The 23,514-nt window shown below is 36.2% G+C and overlaps 4 protein-coding genes and 1 long non-coding RNA gene across 7 annotated transcripts; 2 read left to right on the top strand and 3 right to left on the bottom strand.

Annotated features, from left to right (window-relative positions):
- The first annotated feature begins 83 nt into the window (after window positions 1–83).
- Window positions 84–14,095, top strand: LOC123877631 (melanotransferrin). 2 transcript variants are annotated; one of them, XM_045924456.1, is made up of 16 exons: window positions 84–290; window positions 563–762; window positions 1,416–1,538; window positions 1,970–2,131; window positions 2,670–2,803; window positions 3,356–3,522; window positions 3,996–4,140; window positions 5,236–5,448; window positions 7,756–7,855; window positions 8,512–8,694; window positions 9,628–9,798; window positions 10,297–10,466; window positions 11,340–11,483; window positions 12,403–12,590; window positions 12,937–13,096; window positions 13,638–14,095. In XM_045924456.1, the coding sequence occupies exons 1-16, from the start codon at window positions 248–250 to the stop codon at window positions 13,906–13,908; spliced, it is 2,574 nt and encodes an 857-aa protein (XP_045780412.1). In that variant the 5' UTR covers window positions 84–247; the 3' UTR covers window positions 13,909–14,095. The 2 variants fall into 2 exon arrangements, with proteins under 2 accessions (XP_045780412.1, XP_045780413.1); XM_045924457.1 differs by having other exon boundaries at window positions 9,628–9,801; window positions 10,300–10,466.
- LOC123877667 lies at window positions 1,684–11,503 on the bottom strand. Its single transcript, XR_006798642.1, has 3 exons — window positions 11,380–11,503; window positions 4,183–4,186; window positions 1,684–1,694 (listed from the first exon to the last, which is right to left on the bottom strand). It is a non-coding gene; the product is annotated as an uncharacterized LOC123877667 (long non-coding RNA).
- Window positions 12,259–17,602, bottom strand: LOC123877639 (telomerase reverse transcriptase-like). Its single transcript, XM_045924470.1, has 2 exons — window positions 15,328–17,602; window positions 12,259–12,297 (listed from the first exon to the last, which is right to left on the bottom strand). The coding sequence occupies exon 1, from the start codon at window positions 17,468–17,470 to the stop codon at window positions 15,335–15,337; it is 2,136 nt and encodes a 711-aa protein (XP_045780426.1). The 5' UTR covers window positions 17,471–17,602; the 3' UTR covers window positions 12,259–12,297; window positions 15,328–15,334.
- A 1,326-nt stretch (window positions 17,603–18,928) lies between these two features.
- On the top strand, window positions 18,929–21,105 carry LOC123877644 (glycerate kinase). The gene has a single exon (XM_045924483.1). The coding sequence runs from the start codon at window positions 19,183–19,185 to the stop codon at window positions 20,638–20,640; it is 1,458 nt and encodes a 485-aa protein (XP_045780439.1). The 5' UTR covers window positions 18,929–19,182; the 3' UTR covers window positions 20,641–21,105.
- Window positions 20,593–23,154, bottom strand: LOC123877655. Of its 2 annotated transcripts, none has more exons than XM_045924502.1 (4): window positions 22,897–23,154; window positions 22,575–22,701; window positions 22,109–22,219; window positions 20,593–21,676 (listed from the first exon to the last, which is right to left on the bottom strand). In XM_045924502.1, exons 1-4 carry the CDS (start codon window positions 22,995–22,997, stop codon window positions 21,293–21,295), a joined length of 723 nt encoding a protein of 240 aa, XP_045780458.1. In that variant the 5' UTR covers window positions 22,998–23,154; the 3' UTR covers window positions 20,593–21,292. The 2 variants fall into 2 exon arrangements, with proteins under 2 accessions (XP_045780458.1, XP_045780459.1); XM_045924503.1 differs by having other exon boundaries at window positions 22,575–22,686.
- Between the last annotated feature and the right edge of the window lie 360 nt (window positions 23,155–23,514).

Raw genomic sequence — 23,514 nt, 5'->3', positions numbered from 1 at the left:
GATTCTAACTGACCTGAGTCATTGTTATGAAACACAGATGAATAACACAGAATTTGAGTATTAATTAGTTTCTATAAGTTGGTTGCATTGAATGTCAGTTGTCTTTGTCCTTGGGCGTGTCTAACTGTTCAAAATCTGTAAAAGAACCGAAAAAAATTAAAATTATTGAGTAAATTTTATATTTCAACAAAATATTGATATTGTGTAAAGTTTATTGAAACTATGCAAGTGTAAAAACGACAGTAAAATGAAAACCTACAGAAGCTATCTGCTACTATTCGTACTTATGGGTAAGTGCTACAGGTTACTTGATGTAAACAAAGCTTGTTTTATACATAAAAACACACAAAATTAAGTAAAATATCTACAGTAGTTAAACTATCTACAGTAAACAGTCATAACAATTTAGTCAAAGATTTTTTTTAAAGATAATAAGCTTGTTTTAGTTGGTATAAAATAGTCTCTAATCTTTTTCTGTCTTCTAATAAGTTTAGGACTTAATAAAATTAAGCAACATTAGTCTTTTATTAGCCAATTATAACTTGGATTTTTTTTCTTACAGTACATTGTAATGCTAGTTACTATGGAAGTGAATCGATATCAAATGGTATCTTCGTAGAACCCAAAGTTGAAGGTGTGGACATTGTATCATGGTGTACTACCTCTGTGTTAGAACAGAAGAAATGTGAGAAACTCTCACAAACTGCCATGCAAGACAAGGGACTGTTTGGAAGGGATTATATTGAGATACGATGTAAAAGAGTAAGCAGTTTTCATTAGTTCATACATTTATAGACTTACAGCTTATCCTAATGGAAAGGTAATAATAATTAATTATAAATCCGTTTTTTTTTCCATCCCTACTGTTATTTGACATAACATGATATGTCAAATCCAATCAGTGGTCATGACAAAAACTATGCAAATATACTGGCTTTCAGGCTGCATCATAGTCTATCTCTTATAGCCAATTTAGCTGTGAGACTATGAGCTATGTTGATCACTCTTGTTCTTTTACATTTACAGATCTTCTCATTTCTGATTTGATCACATAGATATTAAAAGATACTCTGATAAAAAGAGTGAACTCTCTTTATTGACCACTAAGTTACATTGAGCTTTCATAAGAGGCCAATAAATGTATAAAGTGGTTAGAAACTATATAGTACTTATTTTTAAACCCCAACCCAAATGTTTGATGTGTGTATCTGTCTGTGGCATCGTAGCTCCTAAACTAATGATCCGATTTTAATTTAGTTTTTTTTTGAAAGGTGGCTTGATCCAGAGTATTCTTAGCTATAATCCAAGAAAATTGGTTCATCCGTATGAAAGTTATTAGCTCTTTTCTAGTTACTGTAACCTTCACTTGTCGGGGGTGTTATAAATTTTTGATTTGCACTTGTGTTTTCTTGTAGGCATTTGACACAGAGGAATGTATGACTTGGGTGGATCAGGGGGAGGCGTCCCTTCTTGCCTTGGATGCAGGAGAGGTGTATGTTGCTGGGAGGTTCCATTCTCTGGTGCCAATCATACAAGAGGTATGTTTATTTCTAAGACTAAATTTCTCTCACATATCCTATTTTCACACTAATATTACTAACACAAAAGTTTGTATGTGTGTGTATGTTTGTTACTCTTTCACACAAAACTACTGGACGAATTTGGCTAAAATTAAGAATGGAGATAGATTATATCTTGGATTAACATATAGGCTACTTTTGATCCTGGAAAATCAAAAAGTTCCCACAGGATTTTTCAAAAAGTCTGTATCCACGCGAATGAAGACGCGGTCGATCTAGTTAGTTTATAAAAATAAATAGAAACCTGTGAATTTGTGCAGCTCAAAGCACAAAAAAAAAATTTTTTTTTGTACAACGGTATGGAACCCTTCGTGTGCAAGTCTGACTCGCACTTGATCAGTTTTTCTTATATAATTTGTGTGTAATAAACAGTTTTTGCTTACTTACAGTTATATGGGCGTGGGGAGCCTTTCCAATATGCAGTGGCAGTGGTCAAGAAGGGTGGTTTACCAGCCGTGCAGCCCGGCGGTGGTCTGTATGCGCTGCGGGGAGCGCGGGCCTGCTTCCCTGGTGTTGGCTCTCTGGCGGGATGGGTCATGCCAATACACGTCGTGAGTATGCCTTTATATGTGTGAATTGTCCCCCCTTTACCATTTTACCACAGAACCGCAAGACATTGGGCAAGTTTCCATCCTTATACCGTTGATATTCCATCTACACTCATGAAACGTTTTGCATCATCATTCTTCAAACGCATAGCTAAGGTTTGCAATACTCTTCCGCGATCTGTGTTTCCTACAAATTACAATCTGAGTATCTATAAAACAAGAGTGAAGTGAAGTATATGCGTCCCATCTTAGGCCACATCATCACTTTCCATCAGGTGTGATTGTGGTCAAGCGTTTGCCTATTATTAGTAAATACAGCTTGGACTGAACTATCCTGGTTGTTCATTCAAATTTATCAACATGATTGCCGGCTTACTACCGAGCATGAGTCTCTCAGAATGAGTAGGGTTTTGGCCGTAGTCTACCAGGCTGACCAACTATTTAGTAAAACTAATGGTGCATGGCAGGATCGTTGAATTGTGACACATTTGCTTTGTTTTCATAAGCAGTTTTAAAAAATAAAATATCTTTTTTTTGCCAGTTAATGCGTGAAGGCGGGCTGAAGGTGACGGATTGCAACAATCATGTAAAATCCGCAATACAGTATTTCGGTGATTCGTGCGCCCCCAACTCTCTGAAGGACATGTATAACCCCATAGGCGATAACTCCGATCAGTAAGTATCTAAGCTAACTAACGTTAGTCTAGTGCATCAGTTCCCAGTTCAGATCCCAGGGGTCCACGGGAGACCACCTGGACCACTTTGGGGATCCAGGTGGTCTCCTGTAGACCCCTGGGGTCCACGGTGGACCTGACGGTGGTCTGCGTTAGTGTGGCAAAATGGGGGTTCAAAATTCGTAATCGGGGTCTACGAAAATTTATCTGCTTTTGATGGTGAAGAAATGATATAAGTAAGAATTGATTGGTTCCTTGTGCTGTGAGTAGATCTCAAATAAGATCGTTCTTCACAACAAAACATTCTAAGTTACAAAAAAATCGGTGATTTACACTATAGGCTAACTAGAAATTGTAATCCTAATCTTAATAATATTATGAATGTTAAAGTGTGGATGTTTGAATGTTTGTTTGATTGAGTAATCACACAAAAACTAATGGACGGATTCGGCAAAATTTTGTAATGTAATTGTAAATCCACGCAAACGAAGTCGCGGACATCAGCTAGTAGGCTCATAATATTTCTTTATTAAATTATAATAAAATAATACAGGTTGTGCAAACTATGCGCCGGCGGGGCGGGGGTCAGGTGTACCCTGGCCGACCCCCACGCGGGGTACGAGGGCGCGCTCAAGTGCCTGCTGGCTGACGGCGGCGGCGACATCGCCTTTGTGAGGGACACCACCATACAACACACGCTGTTGTCACAGAGGATACTAGGTACACTTTTGTTTTCGGGGATGAGTGTAGTTTGACCCTCAGATGACCTCAGTGCGAGCGGGCGAACACGTTAGTGTTGCGAGTTTACGAACGTATAAAGATTCGAGTAGGTATTCGTGTGAAAGTGTGTGCGTACTTGTGCTTACTTTAAAAGCCAATCTTTCACTACCAACCATGAAACAATCTCCAAATAATCTCTTACTAAAGAGTTACAGTTCACATACACATCACAGTTTATGGTTTTTTATGGGTATGGTATAAATTCTTCATTTCAAATTTTTGACGTTAAAAAAAAATCTGCTCCTAGTCGTATTTAACGTCCAGGAGTGTCGGAGGAGAGCTTTGAACTGGTCTGCCAAGACGGGTCTAGAAATGGCTCAAAATTGATGTTTGTAACCGAAAGAGAGTCAGCAAACACACGTGCGTGTAAGCAATACGTCCAGGTACCCTAATACGTCATGTTGAACGTCCAGGGGGAGTATCGGCAGACCGCTTCGAGCTGATCTGTCGCGACGGGTCCAGGATGGCGGTGCAGGAGTGGGAGCGCTGCCACTGGGGCCGCGTGCCCGCTGACGCCATCGTGACTACCAGCGCCGCCACCGTGCAGCAGAGGAAGAAGTAAGTTTTGTCTGGTGGGAAGCTTCGGCCGTGGCTAGTTACCACCCTACCGGCAAAGCCGTGCCGTCAACCGATTTAGCGCTCCGGTACGATGCCGTGTAGTAACCAAAGGGTGTGTGGGTTTAATGAAAACTGCCATACCCCTTCCCGATTGGCCCACTTTCATTTTAGACTGCATCATTCGCTTACAACCAGGTGAGATTGCAGTCAAGAGCGAACTCGTATCTGAAAAAAAATAAAGCCGTCTTTACGCGCGACTAAGTTCTTTTTACTTTCTACATTAAAAACTTTTTGCCGACTCAAAATAGGAATCCTACGCGCGTTTATTTTTAATCAACTACGCGTATAAAATCAAGTCGTACTTATTTCGTTTGAATTGGAATTATTTTCAACACATTTTGTTGTCTCGTACACATTGACAAGAATTATTATTGACTAATATTTATCAGTAAGTATCGATTGCATCACGTCACTATTAAAGAGTCGTAAAAAACGGACGATACACATCATTTTATAAAAAATTACTATAGTTTTTGTAAAAATCCCGTTGGATTTCTATGATTTTCCGGGACGAAAATGCCCTCCACTGGGATGCAAGCTATCTCTGTATTTGTATCTTTTGTTAAAAACAGTTTAACAGATGGGCCGTGAAAAGCTAGCAGATAGACAGACACATTTTCGCATTTATAATATTAGTATAGACTAGATGATGCCCGCAGCTTCGCCCGCGTGGATTGGTCAGATCCCCTGCAGCATCAGGATTGAGGAGTTGAAATCCAAATTTTTTATGGAATAATGTCGCAAAGTTCCCTTAACGATAAAAAAATACGCAAATCGGTTCAGAAATCTCGGATATATCAGTGTATAAGATATCATTTTTCAAAGTTGGTTAAAAAAGTAGCCTTTCTTCTTCTCTCTGGGCTCTTAAACTTGGTTAATCCTCCTTGGTTATTCCTCTACTTCTCTGTGAAAGTCCATCAAAATAGGTTTAACCATTCCGAAGATTAGCCTGTTCAAACAGACACAACACTTCAATTTTATTTATTAGTATAGATAGTATGGGTTGATTATACTTGTAATTAATTTGTCTTCCAGATACCAAAACCTCCTCCTCAAACTGTTGGAGTTATACGGGGAACCGAACCCGCTGAACAACATGTCGAACCGCACTGTCGACTACCAAGCCCGCGACCCTTACGGCAACATACTCACTTCCACAACCACTGAGCGTGCGAGATACTACGACACTCCTTACAGACCAAACCAGAATGCTGATAACAGTCTACAGTTCAACAACAAGCAAGAAAGGTAAGATAAATAAAATTTAAAAAAAAACCACGACTAACGTACCAAAAAACAAACTTAAAAGTAAAAAAATACATTTAATAATTGCGCCATATTCATATATGTATATTTTTTTGATATATAGTCACTCTAGATGATGTAAGGATTCTAATGATACTGAAGCACTGATGTTGCTTTACGTATAGCGTTGTCCTTGTCCCGCTCAGATCTCAGCTCTACCGTTGCCCACAAACAAATCGCTTGTGGACAGGCCGGTGTTCCGATAGTAGCAATAGGTAGTTAAATCAGTTCGCTTGTATGGGGTGTGGGAGGTATGATACCAAAACCTTCTCCTCAAACTGTTGGATTTATACGGGGAACCGAACCCGCTGAACAACATGTCGACTACCAAGCCCGCGACCCTTACGGCAACATACTCACTTCCACAACCACTGAGCGTGCGAGATACTACGACACTCCTTACAGACCCAACCAGAATGCTGATAACAGTCTAAAGTTCAACAACAAGCAAGAAAGGTACAGTACAACCAAATTAATAATGCGCATGCAGATCTTCGCTAATTAGTGGAGTAAATAAAGCCGTAAAATAGCCAATCTTAGGAAGTCCTCAGAAACAGGTCCGATTTTGATGATTTTTTTTTAAATTCTTGTTTTTTATACATTATTTAAAATCAGAAACGTTTTGAAGCGGGGAAATAATTTTTAGTATTTTTTTATCCATATGTGCGATATTTATATACGAAGTCCAGAAAAACGCTACCTTCTCTTTGAGAAGTTGTAGAAGGGGTCAAATGCTACAAATCACCTCTGAACACTTATGGGCAAAAACCACCCGTTTTTGAGTTATTGATCGTTTTCAGAAAAATACGTATTTGTTTCTTTTAAAATTCATTAAAAAAAAAGTAAGACATATTGCCGACTTTTTATTTAATTTCTAAGTACTAAACATCTCAATTAATAATTGTGAATACTAAAATAAAAATAATCTTTGTAGGTTCCCCGGTTAGGGATCCAAGACTGTACCAGTTTCATAATTTCTATTGGGCTACTTCGCCAAAAATGCATTTTTTTTTAAAGTTACAGAAATCTTTGGCCTGCAAATTATTTGCAAAGCTTCTACACATTCTCAGCTATCTAATGATGTACAAAACTTTAAAATAAGTTGAAAATTTGCTAAAAAAACGATAAAATAATAGCACATGGAAGAAATTTCTTAACTCTTAAATTTTAAACAAATCGTTCCTTTCGATCAATTGAGCTATCCTGTAGCCGATTTTATGATCAGACTTGACCAAATCACATATTCACAGTAAACTGTTACCTCTTTCTAAGTATAGAGACTACCTCTAAACAAAGAAAAAACGATTTGAAAAAAATTTAAGCGTTAAGAATTTTCTCCCTTGTGCTATTATTTTATCATTTTTTTAGCTAATTTTCAACTTATTTTAAAGTTTTGTACATCATTAGATAGCTGAGAATATGTAGAAGCTTTGCAAATAATTTGCAGGCCAAAAATTTCTGTAACTTTAAAAAAAAATTGCATTTTTGGCGAAGTAGCCCAATAGAAATTATGAAACTGGTACAGTCTTGGATCCCTAACCGGAGAACCTACAAAGATTATTTTTATTTTAGTATTAACAATTATTAATTGAGATGTCTAATACTTAGAAATTAAATAAAAAGTCGGCAATATGCCTTACTTTTTTTTTAATGAATTTTAAAAGAAACAAATACGTATTTTTCTGAAAACGATCAATAACTCAAAAACGGGCGGTTTTTGCCCATAAGTGTTCAGAGGTTATTTGTAGCATTTGACCCCTTCTACAACTTCTCAAAGAGAAGGTAGCGTTTTTCTGGACTTCGTATATAAATATCGCACATATGGATAAAAAAACACTAAAAATTATTTCCCCGCTTCAAAACGTTTCTGATTTTAAATAATGTATAAAAAACAAGAATTTAAAAAAAAAAATCATCAAAATCGGAGCTGTTTCTGAGGACTTCCGACGAAAATGCTTCGTTTACTCCACTAAATTGTCGTATTCCGAATCATTGAATCGTAAGAGCCCTAAACAATGCACTTGCATTTTGCACCTTGTTATAAACAAATAGGAGTCAATATCATGTGTATCATACGACCGTTGCCGAACAGTGACGAACATTTCTATGCGCATTATTAATTTGGTTGTACTGTAAGTGTATTCCGCCGCGCGATTAGTTCATCAGTCAAAATTTCACAGGCAGACCCGTCTTATGCACCTCAAAGCTTACAGTTGTTGATAAATAAATATAAAATATTGATCTTTACAGCGCATCTCCTTTCAAACCCCGCATGGATCTGTCAGGTCGTCCGATAGAACTACCATTTCAACTATTCAAATCGGATGAAACTACTGACTTATTGTTGCAGGTATTTATATAGTTTTGTAATATACTCCGACCTATATTTTTTTTATACTTAAAAGCCTGTTCAATTTAATAAATAAAATTATTTACATAACTGTTCAAGAATAATCTTACTATTGTTGTAGTCTGTTTCAAATAGCTTGTTCACTTTGACAATATTGTCTTTTAGAAATAGCTATAGGTATTTTCGGTAAGTTTTTTAAAACAAATCATATGAATACTTCGATTAATTAATTATTATTATTATTAGTGCAGTAAATTGACAAAACTGCAACTTGCGTGACATAAATTGTTTTAGGTCTAATATTATAAATTGAAAAGTGTGTGTTTGTTAACTGTATCACGTCTGAACAACTCAATCGATTTCATCAAAATTTGGCATAAAGCTTTACTTTTTATCCCGAAAACAACTTGGCAGTGGATAAGCAATAGATAGTCTAAATAAAATGAAAAACTGACTGACTGATCTATCAACGCACAGCTCAAAGTACTCGACAGATCGGGCTGTAATTCCGGGCACATAGACGTAAACATCCACTAAGAAAGGATTTTGAAAATTCAACCCCTAAAAAATAGGATAAAATAGGGTGAAATTTGTGTAGTCCACGCGGACGAAGTGGCGGTAATAAGCTAGTAATCAATAAAATTCATACTCTGCAGGACGCAACAGTAAACTTCAAGGTTATCAAAGAGGACGAACAAGCAGCGAATCACCTACTAAATAACGAGTTTGTAGGCGACCAAGCTGTAAAAGCAGTCACGGGCATTCGCGACTGCCCCGTCAAGCGGGCCACGCTCTGTGTCACCAGCGAAGCGGAGATGGACAAGTGTGTTAAAATGAGGGTAGGTCCAACAAAATACTTTGTTACACGATAAATAGGTTTTTTTTGACAGGTGTGAACTTCTGAGGCCCGGTTAGTTTTTGACAGTAATTAGTTATTATTATCTGCTGTGGGCGGTCCCTTGCACGAGTGTACCAGGCTGACAGCCAGCAGGGAGAAGTGGCGAATGCTCGTGAGGCGTGTAACATCTGCCCTCAAAGACGTTGCTTCATGATGACCACGACCGCTCTGTCAAGAGTGACACGACAAAGAAGAAGAAGAAGTTATTATAATTAGTTATTACTCCACAAGGGTAGCGAGCTGTCATAGCATACAAGTGTCAGCCATTGCTTTTCAAAATGACAGTGTTGTATGAAATGACAGATTGCGACTGAAGTTACTTGTTACTGTCAAAAATCTAACGAAATAACTGGTTGAATGGGTTATCAAATATGACCGACTAGTAGATTGCTTACTAAACAAAGAGTATGTAGGCGACCAAGCAGTAAAAGCAGTCACGGGCATTCGCGACTGCCCTGACGAGCGAGCCAGGCTCTGTGTTAGCAGCGAGGCGGAGATGGATAAGTGTATTAAAATGAGGGTAGGTCGAATGAAATACTTCATGTTTCTGATAGCTTGCAATAGAGAACTATAGAAGTTGGAAAGAATTTTAGAGCAGGAAGAAGTTATATAAACTCTTCAGAAGTTTGCTTTTCAAGTTTTTGATATATTTAGCGATTCTGATGCAAATGTCGGGAGCTGTCGTCACATCTATATTATATTGATACAATAGCTATACCTGAAACGGATATTTTTGTTGTACTGTGTGAGCTGTCAAAGCGTAGTTAATCTCACATTTTTTATTTGTAGAATATTTTTTTAATTAATTTGACAGAATCACCTGTCAAATCGCCCACCCGAATTTTGAATCATGGCATAATTTTTTTTATATCAGGTGGCACTAAAAGCAGCATTCCTATCGCCCACGCTGGTGTGTTGGCGCGCCCACAGCGCTCGGCACTGTGAACGAGCGATCGCTGAAGGAACGTGCGACTTCGCGGTGTTCGACGCGGCTGACATGTTACACGCGGCTTATAGGCACCGACTTGTGCCTTTCATGCAGGAAGTAAGTATGAGTATACCCCGTCCAATGTAATGTTTAATTTTTGACAGATTCGATTTGACAGATCATTTTTGGAACAATTTTACGCTCGCACTTATTTTTATTACCGTTCATTGCTTTGTTTTTTGAATTTATATTTTCTGATTTCATTAAAAAAACATATTTGCAGGTTTCCAAGTCAGCCCTTGTAAAATTCAAAATACTGAACTTTAAAAAAAACGAATTATATTTTTATATTATAAATTTTTGACCTAATATTATACAGGTGTAACCAGAATGCTAGTGATTTAGTATTTTTCAAACTCTCAAACCAGCATTGCAGTGTGCAAAACTCGGGTCAAAAATTCAGGTTTTTTAAAAAAAAAAACTTATTTTTTAATGGTATCTTACCAGTAATCATTAGTACTATCATCTGTCTTCGTCTTTGCTACGTTCTGGTTAGTTAGTAGCATTCTTTTTCTTCACAAAACGTTTTCTCAAGGCCGAATCCCTTTATTACAGATGTACTCAAGCGGCAACAACTGGTATTATGCAGTAGCGGTGGCCAAGGAACAAGACCCAGACACTGATCTCACATATCTTCGCGGCAAGAATACTTGCCACACTGGCATAGGCATGGCGGCTGGGTGGATATATCCGCTAGCTTATCTTATCTCTAACGGATGGATACGGTAAGAATATCACACTAATATTACAAAGGCGAAAGTTTGTGTGTATACAAAAATATTTATTTCGGTAAAAAACAAGTTTACATATAACATAGAAATTGGGACCGTCCCAGTAAGTGACTAGTATTAAACTAGTACTTGTGGCGGGCGGCCCGCTCTTCCATAACATATTCTGTTACAATTGAAATAAATAAGTAGTTTCTAATAGTAATAAGCAAATGTGTATGTATATTTGTTACTCTTTCACGGAAAAGTACTGGACGGATTTGGCTGAAATTTGGAATGAAGATAGACAATACTTTGGAGTAACACATAGGCTACTTTTTATCCCGGAAAATCGGAGAGTTCTCACAGGATTTTGAAAAACATAAATCCAAACGAACATTGTTAAAAATTTTCTTTTTCTTTCTCTATTTGCATTTCTTTGGAATTTTTGTACGAGCTTATTTTCTTTTATATATTTAAATCGAACTAATTTTTGATAATGACAGTCCATTTAAAATGCTATCAATTAACATTAAAAAAAAGACTGTGATATTATTTATTCGAATTATTCAAGCTGGGTTACACTTACACTGATTTAATTCATTTTAGCATTTAATTATAGTATTTTTATATTATTTTTTTTAGTTTTATGTTTATTTTATAAAAAACTTATGTTGATGTCAATAGAACTTACACTCTTTTACTGTCAATTTAGCAAGTAAATAGTAGCAAATTAATTTTGTTGGATTTACGCCCATTTTGTCCCTCATTCTTTATTCTATTCAAATTGCACTAATTTTTTACATTGACAGTTTCTGGCAAAATCTGTCAAATTATATGTCAACAAATACTTTCATTTTGTGACGAGTTAAATGTGTCACATGTCCACAGTTCGTACGGTTGTGACGGAGCGCATGCCGCCGCACAATACTTCACGAAGTCCTGCGCGCCCGGCGCTCTGAGCAGCGAGTATGTCGACGCGGGGACTGTTCCTCATGACAACCTGTGCCATTTATGTCACGGGGCTTCTTTCCGGTAAGCAAATACGCTAAACTGTCTATTTTGATGGGAGGCTTTGGCTGTGGCTAATTACCAGCCAAGCCGCGCCGCCAAGCGATGTAGCGTTCCGGTATGATGCCGTGTAGAAACCAAAGGGGTGTGGGTTTAACAAAAACTGCCATAATAATATACCTTCCAGATTAGACCACTTTCATCTTAGACTGCATCATCACTTTCCACCAGGTGAAATTGCAGTCAAGAGCCAACTTGTATCTGAAATTAAAAAAAAAACCGACCAAGTGCGAGTCAGACTCGCGCACTGAGGGTTCCGTACTCCGTACGGTAATTTTTCAGACATTTTGCACAATAAATCAAAAACTATTATGCATAAAAATAATAAAAATCTGTTTTAGAATGTACAGGTATGTAAAGCCCTTTCATATGATACCCCACTTGGTATATTTACCTTACTTTGAAAATTGAAACACATTTTAATTTTTTTAAATGATGTAATTCACGGTTTTTGGATTTATTCCTTTACTTTTGCTATAAGACCTACCTTACTGCCAAATTTCGTGATTCTAGGTCAACGGGAAGTACCCTTTAGGTTTTCTTGACAGACACGATGGACGGACGGACAGGCAGACAGACAACAAAGTGATCCTATTTATTTTATTTATTTTTATTTATTTAGTAATAGACTTAATTTAAAGAGAAACATTTTTCACCATTTTTTATAGACCAAAGCACTAGATAAAAAACAGACTGGTGTTTGGAATTTTGCAGCCCAAATAGACCGTAGTCTGTGCTAGGGCTGACAAAAAAGAAAAAAAGATTAATTTATTTTATGATTTTACGATTAAAAAAAAAAAAAAATAATAAAGGTTCCCTTTATCTTTTTGAGGTGCGGAACCCTAAAAAAGACTTCCTATTTATGTAATGAATGCGTGTGTAGCCGCTGCCGCCGCGACGCCAGCGAGGACTACTACGGGCACGTGGGCGCCGTGCGCTGCATGGTGGAGGGCGGCGGCGACGTGGCCTTCGTGCGCCACACCGCGCCGCACGAGGTGTCGGGCGGCCGGCGCCGCGAGTGGTGGGCCCGGGACCTTCTGCCGGACGACTTGCAGCTGCTGTGTCCGGACGGTAAACCGAGAAATATTGACAGTCTGTCAAAACTATGAAACCTAACAATAATGGCTATAGATATCCCACAAAAAAGGACAAAAAATTCAAATGAAATGTGAAATAGAATAAATTCTAAGGATTTTATAATAAAAGTAGAAAACTAAAACTAATTAAAGTAATTTTTTTTCTATCGCTTGGTATATTTAAATGATGTAGTGCATTTATATTATATGTACATGAGCTTAGAATTTTCTCTTCTTTCATTTGACATCACACTTGATACAATAGCAAAAAAAAATTTTGGAGACCTCTCCTTTTTTTGATGTAACATCTTTTTTTACACCATTATCAAATATTTTCGCAGGTACCCGTGCGAAAATGCACGAATACAAACACTGCAACCTTGGCCGAGTGCCGGGTTCTGTTTTGATGGGAAGAGCTAACCATACGGAGTTGGACACGTACTCCAATCTCATGGTGTATGCTCAGCAGTTTTATGGTGCCACGACGGCTGACGAGTTTAGGTATTCATTTTATTTTTATTCGGCCAGCGACTTTGTTCACGTGGATTTAGGTTTTAAACGTGGGAACTGTTTGATTTTTCTCGATAAAAAGAGCCTAACTCCAAGAGTCCAAGTCTTTGACTATACCCATGCAAAAAATCACATCATTCCGTTGCTCCGTTGCGACGCGATTGAAGGACAAACTAACAAACAAACACTTTCGTATTTATAATAATGGGTAGTGATTTCAACCGTATGTCAAAGTACGGTGGGCCTCAGAAGTCGAGTAGCAATTCCGCGAAACGAATGCATCAGAAACCTGTCGCACTTATGACCTTTTTTCTATTAACACGTGGCACACACTTATGACCTAACAAATGTGTGTCACGCGAATATGATCATTAGGATGCTAAACGACTTACGGCCTTTGGCTGTGCATAATGCTGAGTTTAAATTGTTCACAAAAAGACGCTGCGCCTAAGCTCCACTCCATTCCGTAGATATGCGTTTGACCTAAAAGCAGTTTCAAAACAATGGTTTGTTTTTAATTTTTTAATTTCAGCTTCAGCATGTTCCTGTCACAAGCACCATACGCAGATTTGATCTTCAGTGACGCAGCGGTCCGCCTAAAGCCGTTGCCACACAGCAAGCGATCAGCAGAGTTAGTCGCGGGGAAGGCCCTCATACGCGCGGCGCGAATCGTTTCGTGTGACGCGCCACAAGCTTCGTATTATATCGCTTCAGATCCAGACTTTTTATCCAAAGGTTTCAAATTCGGTATTCTAGAGCATATTATTGCATTTTCGATATTTGTGTTGGCGTTGTTGCGTTAAAAAACACTTACTTTGTATGAAAAGCTAGACAATTCTAGAAATAGAATTTTAGGCAATAGAGAAAAAACCTGTAAAAAAACCAGCCATTTTCAAATGTGAAAGTCTTTTTAGTTCAAGACACATTTGAAAATACACACATCACAATAAATGTCAACGTGTTTTCATATTTTGAAAATGGCTCCATACGGCTGCCATATTGATTTTTATTTGTATTTCAAAATGTAGATGTAATAATATTACATCTAAGTGTGAACAGTGACATTTCCAAGTAGGGTGAGCGATATTTATATATAATATTATATTTCCGTAGTTTGAAGGCAACTTGATGGTTGATGTAAGGATTTTAACACATACCCTATACATTTTTTTTTTGCAGTTGTGTAGTAATAGAAAACAAGTTTCTTCATTTAATTTTAAGGGATGTTCTATGTATTTTTTTTTTTTTGGTCTGTGTGTAATAGATTTTAAGGTTTATGTGATGAACTAAACTATTCCATCCAAACTTAGTGCTTGTTATAAGTTTAGAATAAGTAAATGTTTTTATGCTGTCATTCCTGTGACCATGTTAATAAATCTGGTACCTACTTGGTTATAAAGTATACAAATATGAATTCTGAATGACATTATTAAAATAATGTAATCTAAACTAATATGTTTCTTGTTTTGCGAATTTTATAAGACACATTTAAAGCTTTGGTCACTGAATCTTTGCTAAAATTATTTATTATCTACATCTTAATTTAGATTTTAGACATACATTTCATTACAATTTTTACATGTTATCCTGCCTTTTACATGCATATGTATTGTTCGCGACAGGTCGACATGACAATCGGGGTTATCAGGCGTGGGAAGGCCCCGCACACCCGCACGTCACCCGCGCTCCGCATAACTCGGTTATACTTGTCGGTTATGCATGTACGGCTAAAACCATCATGCAAACCCTATCGTGTATGGCCTCCTTTAGCGTGTGGGAAGCGGTTGTGCGAGGCGTGGCACCCCGATTGCAATGTCGACCTGTCGCGAACTATTATTTAATAATCTAAATGTTACTTAAGTTATGCATTTTTTTACAATGTGAACCTGTATAAGGGCCGGCGCACATAATAAGGCGGAGCGCAGCGCAGAGCATTTTTCACAGTCAAAATATTATTGACATTGTGCTCATTAAAATAATATCTAAAATCAATTGTGCATCCGTGCGGATACCAGTCCCGCGCGTGCTCGCGCATTCTCTGGTAGAAATTAGCGTAATGTGCCACGCGATTAGAAAACTTCGCGGGCATGCTCTGCGCTGCGCTCCGCCATATTATGTGCGCCGGCCCTTAAACTTTATTTTTTGTACACTATTCCGTCCAAATGAATCTCTAGCATTTAATTAAATAAATAAAAAATTACATTAAAATGAAAATACGTTTTTTATTTCTTACAATTCATAAAATTTCCTATGATCAAAACATTGAAAATCGCACGGCAGTACATCGAAATTTTTGAAAATTCGTCTCAAATCTGTTCTTCTACACACTTCTTTTATTGCATTTGCTAAATTTTGGCCACTTTTTGATATAAATCTTGCATGTTCTCTCCATTTTCCATAAATACAATTGGATTTGGCCAATTCGACGTTAACATATGGCACTAATACATTACATTTAGACGTTTTAGTAGCACACAACAGTAAGGCTTTGAAAGATAGATATCGGAAATGATTAATGCAATATACAAAACAAAAATTCTTGGGTCTATTCGTCTTTAAGGTCTCTGTAATAGTATTACAGAGTTTAACTGAAACTTTCTTTTTATATACAGACAAATAATTTGACATCTCATTAGCATCGGAAAGCAAAGATAAAATAGTACAGAATTTATTCGCTGATAAGCATAGCGTTACAAAAATGTGTTGCCATATTAATTCCTCAGGGTTATGATGAAAATTGAATAGATGCCCGTTAATTTGTATACCAGATTGACCTATTCGGTTTTCTAAGAATTTGCCCAAGTTTCCAGTCGTTGCTGTAAAAGCGATTTTATAACACAACTGTCCTGTAAAAACTGTGTTTGCCCTACCCACTTGCAAGGTTTCAGTATCATAACTGTAACCAAGGAATGTTATCTCTTGACTATATCTTATATCTTTATGTTCAAAGTTAACAACAGTTTTTGCATAATTCACATTTCTATAATTTGATAATGCCTTTAAAAACAAATGGGCATCTTCCAAAGAGTCTGTTACATACAAATAGTCATCAACAACTCGAACAAATAATTTTAATTCATGATAATTTTTAAAATGTTCTGAGAAGTAAATTTTGTCCAAATATGAATAGTATAGTTCAGATAATGCTGGTGAAAATTTGTATCCCTGCATTAGTCCTTCCTTCCATTCATAGACTGTGGAACCAGCACGGATGAGCAAAGGTTTTCTGAGTTCCGCTATAAATTCTTTATAGTGCTGTGCATGTTTTTTCTTCATATACATAGATGTTTCAGTTTTTTGTAAGTCTTGATGCCTCTCGGAGAGAATTTTCAAAAGCTTTGCTTTATTGATCGACCCAAAAGCATTACTCAGATCTGTTTTAACAAAGTATAACGTTGGTTTATTTTTTTCCAACCATTTAAAATAAAGTTTTGTAAATTGAACCTCAATTTTCTCATGTGGTTTCCCAGTCAGTTTTCTTAGGAAATATAATCTTTCTTTAATTTTGTATTTATCCGTTGAATTGAGTGATTCAGTTTTATATCGTACAATTGGTCTGTAATTTTTATTCGGTTTCAAAACTAAATGCAGTTTAGGTATTTCTTTTTTAAGTGATTTTAACTTCAGTTTTTCTTGTAAGCTGTACTTTTGTTTCATGTTTTTCCCCAAACAATTTGTATGGTATTTATTTATGACCTTCGCAGATACCATTTCAGAAACTTTTCTGTCGTAGAAACTCTGCCATTTATTTTTCCAGAAAAAATGAAGCAAGTTTTCATCATTATTTATTTTGCTGGTTGTAACATAGAAATTCAAGGAAATCACTGCTGCTAATACAACTTTAAATATCCAGTGAAGAATATTATATAAGACTTGAAATGACTGTGCCACTGGTATATTGGTCCAAGGAAATATTTTGAAATCCCATTTCTGAATCAATTTCCCAAAATTGAGGTGTTGACGTTTCATACTGTAAATTATTATTTTGGTGCATTTCTTGAATATTTTGGTGTTGTGATTGTTACCAAAAAACTTTTTAGGAATTATCTTACTGAGTGCTGTCGAACATTCTTCGTAAATTTTCTCTTTATTCACTGGTAATAACTTTTGCTGTTCATCATTGTATGTGACAAAATAATTCTTAAAATCCTGTTTACTACAATATTTGATGTTTTGTTGTACATCAAGTAATATTTGCTTTAGTTCTGGAGATATTCCTGTTACCAAATTTTCTTCTTTTAATATTTCTTGCAGAAAAACTGTACCATTTTCACTTTTTAACAATTTTGAATTTAGAATATTGTTGAGTGATCTCACATTTTGCTTATTCACGAAGTACTGTGCAAAACATATTGGTTCATTCATATTGCGCTGAGATAACACTTAATTTTAATTAAAAAGCCATTTACAAACAAAACTTCGAAAAATCCGCACGTAATGCACGCTATTCCATTCAAATTTTGCGGCGACTTGTCTTGACTTGCCTTTGCCACGATCACAGACATAAAGCTATCCATGGACTAGAGCTGTAGCGAACCGTATGTATTCGTTACTGAGTAACGGGTGCGCCATCTAGTACCGAGTACCGAAACGTTACTCACAAATGCATCTCGTTACTCGCACTTTTCGTCGTATGGCCGTTCCTACACTGTTTCGGTTCACGCAAGTACCGTAGATACGTATATTGAAATGTTTGCTAACCGTATGTTTTACGCGCAGGCGCGCTCATTCGGTGAATTTAAAAACGTACGCTACAATAACCGATGTTTGTTTAGTTTATTGTTAAAATTTTAAAAACGTACGATTCTGTTATAGTATCGTTCAAATAACCATATGAGCTTAATAATGAGACAGTTATTTTGAAATTGTAGATAGACACTCTAATTTTATTTATTAGTATAGATATTTAACATAAGCTCAAGCTCAAGGTAATTTTTTTTTAATATTTTAGTAGATTCCGTCAACAGTTCACTTGTAGTTCTACACTTATTAAATCAAACTAAATTGAGAATAACTTAAACACACGTCTGGTTCAAAATACGGAAAAGTGAGAAAATGCACCTTACGCAGCTTTGTATGTAATGTAGACCTAAGTATGTTTTCTACAAATTACGAATGTTGCGATGCGGACGCCGCGACATCATACTGTCGTACGCAATACGACTCGATTCGTTCATCTTACGTGGTATCAAAAGTAACGAGTAACGATACGAAAGTAACGAGTCCTAATTGTTATAGTAACGAATGCATACGGGTACGCTCGTTTTCCTTTTACACCTCTACCATGGACGTATTATAATTTATAACTAACTATCTCTATGAAGCTATCACAGACCAATAACATGTCATGAACATGTCAATGTCAGAGACGTTTCGTGGACTTCGTCTGTGTTGGTGTTAGCTGGCGGGCGTGCTCTGCCTTTTTGGAGTGTTTTTTTTGTTAAAACTGACTGGATTCGCTCTAAAGGGGTGCTGTGCGTATGTCGGCGAGTGCCGGCACAGACGGGGTCCATACTTGTATATTTTAACTAACTTGTTACAAACAACTACAAACTTGACATTGGCTAATCTTTGTAAAGCCAGAAGAGAGAGAGAGAGACGTTTCGTTCCGTTCTTGCAAATAAAAATCATGGATTTCTTATCTCGGATCACAGTAATAAAATAATTTATACTTATTTTTTATCCATTAATTACAAATACTACCCCTTATTTAGACCCAAGACAGCATTTCTTTTGTTAAAAAAAGAAACAAAGCGTAGTGTTTATCTTTTTGTTGACGTTCGTCGCACTGGCCGTTGCTTGCTTCGCTCAAGGACGCTCACGATAACCTAGAATTCGCCTTACTTAGTTATATTTTAGCAATTGTATTAAGTACAACTAATAACTATACTATTTACTATTAGTATACTTATTTGTATGACATTAAAGTCCATTATTATTTGCAATATCTAATCATTACTAGTGCTGGCCGGGGTTATGTGATAACTGATAAGGGTAACAACTAATGTCAAACTGAAAACTTAATTCATTCTAAATTCTAAAGTTAACTTTGTTTACTTGTTTCTTTTGTAATTAGAATGGCTAAAAATATCATAAGTGATCTACGCCAAATATTCAGAAGCAGTGTTTCAGCAGTGCTACCTGAAAATCTCATCAGAAAATCTATCTCTTACAGTCCTAACAGCCAACAGCTAAATATCACAGGCAAGAGCCATAATCTACAAGACAAGAACGTTTATGTTGTTGGAACTGGAAAAGCTGTAAAAAACATGGCCATTGAGGTCGAAAAAACTTTGGGTTCTAAAATCAAACAGGGTATTGTAAGCATACCTATTGGCAGCTTAGATAAATATAAACCTCTTAATGGTAATATTACCTACTGTGAAGGAGCTAAAAATAATTTACCTGATTCAGAAGCATTGGAAACCGCTAGAAAAATCAAAGCCTTAGCTACAAAATTAAAAAATGATGACTTTTTATTAGTTTTACTGTCCGGTGGTGGATCAGCATTGCTACCTTTGCCTAAAAATGCTATCACTTTAGATGAAAAACTTGCGCTAGTAAAAAAATTGGCAAATATGGGTGCAGATATTAAAGAACTTAATACCGTAAGAAAGAGAATATCTGATGTTAAAGGAGGACAGCTAGCTATTTGTGCACAACCTGCTCAAGTAGCCGCTTTAGTTCTTTCTGATATTGTTGGTGATCCTTTAGACTTGATAGCGAGTGGACCAACAGCTAAAAATCAAGATAGTCCAACTGAGGCATTAAATATAGTTAATAAGTACAATTTATACACAGAATTACCAGAATCAATAAAAACTATCTTAGAAGATGAAGATAATTTGGAAATATTTCCAGAAAATAATGTTCATAATGTAATTATAGGATCTAATAAACTAAGCACTGAAGCTGCATCAATAGAAGCTAAAAAACTAAACTATTTCCCAATTATACTATCTAATATGGTTACTGGTAATGTGAGTGACTTAGCAAAAGAGTATGTAGAACTGGTTAAAACTATTGTTGCATTTAGAAAGGGTAACACAAGTTATGATGAACTAAAAAGTAATTTGGCAGCTTTAAATATACCTGGTTTAGATTTAAAAGAAATTATAATTAATAAAGAAAATGTAAAAACTGGGGATTTATGTTTTATACTTGGAGGTGAAACAACAGTACAAGTAAAAGGTACAGGAGTTGGTGGAAGGAATCAGCAGCTTGGTTTAGAATTTTCTAAAGTTATACACCAAATCAGAAATCATTTGAAAGATTATGAAATATATTTTCTTAGTGGTGGGACAGATGGTATTGATGGTCCTACAGATGCTGCAGGTGCTATAGGATACCTAAACCTAGTATCAGACTGTATAGAATCAAATATTGATGTGGATTCATACATTGAAAATAACGATTCATACAATTTTTATAAGCGATTTAAAAATGGAGAGCTACATGTTATTACAGGGCAAACAAACACTAATGTCATGGATATACATTTAATTGTAATACAATATCAACATAATAATAAATGAAAAAAATTATAAGACATTTCACCACGTTTATTAGCCTCATCAAGTACGCACAACCAGCCCAGAGAGAAGAAAGCCTCATTGGTGACAGAAGGGCTGGCTCATTTTTTTGCAAAATGGATCAGCCTGGCTGTCCAGTGTGGAAATGCAGCCAGTATTCTTGGCACCATTCCACGCGGGCATGATTTGTATAGTAATTAGACAAGGATAGCTTTAAGTTTTATTGTAATATTTTCATTAAAAAAATGTATCTTAAAGAAAAAAAAAAACAATATTATACATAACAGATACAATTTAAGCAATATTTTACTTTTATTTTAAAAATAAATTAGATTCACTAGTATACAATAATACTATACTAAAGGATGTCACTACTGTTAAAACTTAAAACTACATATAAGACTACTGTCAAATTGTCAACTTGATTTTTATGTTCATCTAAATTACGAAAGATAGCTAGAATATTAAGAACCTAGTTAAAAAATGTTTGTTTCAAAGAAGTCAAGAACTGCAGTCTCACCTGATAGCAAGTGAAGATGCCATCTAAGCTGGAACTTAGAAGGTATCACACTTTTTGTATCCCTACCTCTTATTACATCTCTTACAGCATCATCATAGCATAAAATTATGAACTCCAAATCTAGGAAATATAGCTTTAAGTTGAAGGCTTCAGAAATAGGTTCAATTTATTTTGCTTATCCTTTTCCTGTTTTATTTTAGCTGCAGCGATAACTGCAGTTTGACACAATCCAGCAAACCTATCTTTCTTTTTCTTACTGTTTTTAATTATTATCTTTGGTTCTTTAATATGACTAGAAAGAGTATTCTGTTTGCTCAAAGAAAATGCATCTTTTGACTCACAATACACATTGGACTGGTATTTGTTAATATTACTTGGTTTTATTTCTGTTTTACTTAGTTTTTTAAGTACTTTAGGGCTTTCAATGCAAGCGTTTTCTTGTAAAGTGTGTTTGTAGGATTCGTTTGGTTTGACAATTGGTGTTTTTGTTGGGTGATTGCAAAATGAACACACCTTTTCCTGTAAGAGAAGAGAAATTCTGTAGGCTATGAATGGGATGAACTTTGTAGTTCAAAGTATGATGCAGTATACTAAGTTTGGTCAAAATTGGTTGAGGGAAACAAAAGTCATTATAGCCTGGTGTTTATTATTATTATTAAGTTTCAGGGGGTAAAGGGATTGATTGCGGACCCACGCTTTAACCTTTTCAGGGTTATGTGCATTAAATATCACTTACTTTAACAGTGAAGGAAAATATAAATTGAGGAGACTTGTAATACCTGATAGTTCTCCATATTGTTCTCAAAAATGAGTGAAGCCTACCAATCCAGTTGGCCAGCATAATGGATCTAAGTTGTAAACCCTTCTCATTCTTTTCACACTCCAAAAAGATGTCTAGTCCATATTTTGTAAACTCTATGCAAATTCCAAAAGTTAACACTAAATAGTTACCATAATGTTGCTGTGTAGTAAATATTCCTTATTTACAGGCTTATTTTTAATACCCTTCCCTTTGGATCTAATTCTCCGTCTCTGCCTTTTGCTTAGTTTTATTGGTTTAACCTGTAACCACATTTTTCACTAGTAACATTAATAATATCCATACTAATATTAAAATACAGAAGAGTGTCTGTCTGTTAGCATAGATAGCTTACATCCCAGGGACGGACATGTGCTACTTTTTGACCTGGAAAATCAAAGAGTTTCTACTGGATTTTTAGAAGCCCATCCGTATAACCAATTTTGACAAAATTCGGTAGAGAGATAACTTGCATCCTGGGGATGGACATGAGCTAATTTTAATCCCACAAAACAATGTTGCCATGGCATTATTAAGAACTTACATCCACACAGTTGTAGGCATCATCTAGTGCTGTATGAAATAATTCATATTTTATTTGTAAATAATTTTAATTACCCATATATCAGTTTTCTGTGTCCACTCTATAAGGCACCGAGAACATCTAGTTTCTTGTGAAAAATGTTTCTGTGGCAATCTGGAGTAACCTGTTAATTTGCTACATTTTAATCTGTAAAAAAAAATACTGTATATCATACTATATAGTAGGGCCACAGCATTGTTGTAACAGCTTTGTCTTGCAGTTACTAGAGGTGGGGGCGCCTTGACAAAATATGAAACAGAAAAAGATGCGCCGGCGGAGGTTGCTACAATAGTATATTAGATAGTCCTAAAAATCCAAGCTCGTAGTAAGAGCACTGTAATCAAATAGCAAACTTACAAGTAGTGGCTCCTTAATATTTGTGTTTCTTTTCTTTGAATTTGTGATAAAGCAGAAGAAGCATTGATCAAAAAGTTAACTTGCAACTCGGCTGTGTTCATACTTGTAACATAAGAACTCCGAAGACGTACAGTGCGTTACTTGGAACACTGAATTTAATGCGATAATTAATGATACCCAATTAATTATTAAGAAAAAAAAAAACCAAAATTTGAAATTTTGGTTTTTGAAAGTTTGAACACATGTGTATGACATTGATTTGACGTTAGGAAAACAAATCACAGACTATATAGTATATACCAGTAACCAATAAAGCTCTTTACAGATAGACCAACTTGGTTAGCCCCTACGCTGATGCTGGCCAAGCCAACGGCCTATAGTCAACATTGGATTAGATGGACCATTCGGAACTTGGTCCACTGCTCCACAGGTGGTCTACAGAGTGGACTAAAAACTACGAGTACACCACTAAAAACGCTAATCTGTGATAGGACTTCGTCTGTGGAGGCGTTTGCTGGCGCGCGTGTTGTGACTTTTTAGAGTGTTTTTTTTTGTTAAAACTGACTGGAAAGCGCTCTAAGGGGGTGCCGTGCGTATGTCGGCTAGCGCTGGCACAGA

The sequence above is a fragment of the Maniola jurtina genome, chromosome 24 (assembly GCF_905333055.1).
Source record: "Maniola jurtina chromosome 24, ilManJurt1.1, whole genome shotgun sequence".
In the NCBI taxonomy this organism is placed as follows: Eukaryota; Metazoa; Arthropoda; class Insecta; order Lepidoptera; family Nymphalidae; genus Maniola; species Maniola jurtina.
Note: the sequence above shows the minus strand (reverse complement) of the source record. Positions and strands in the feature narration are given on the sequence as shown.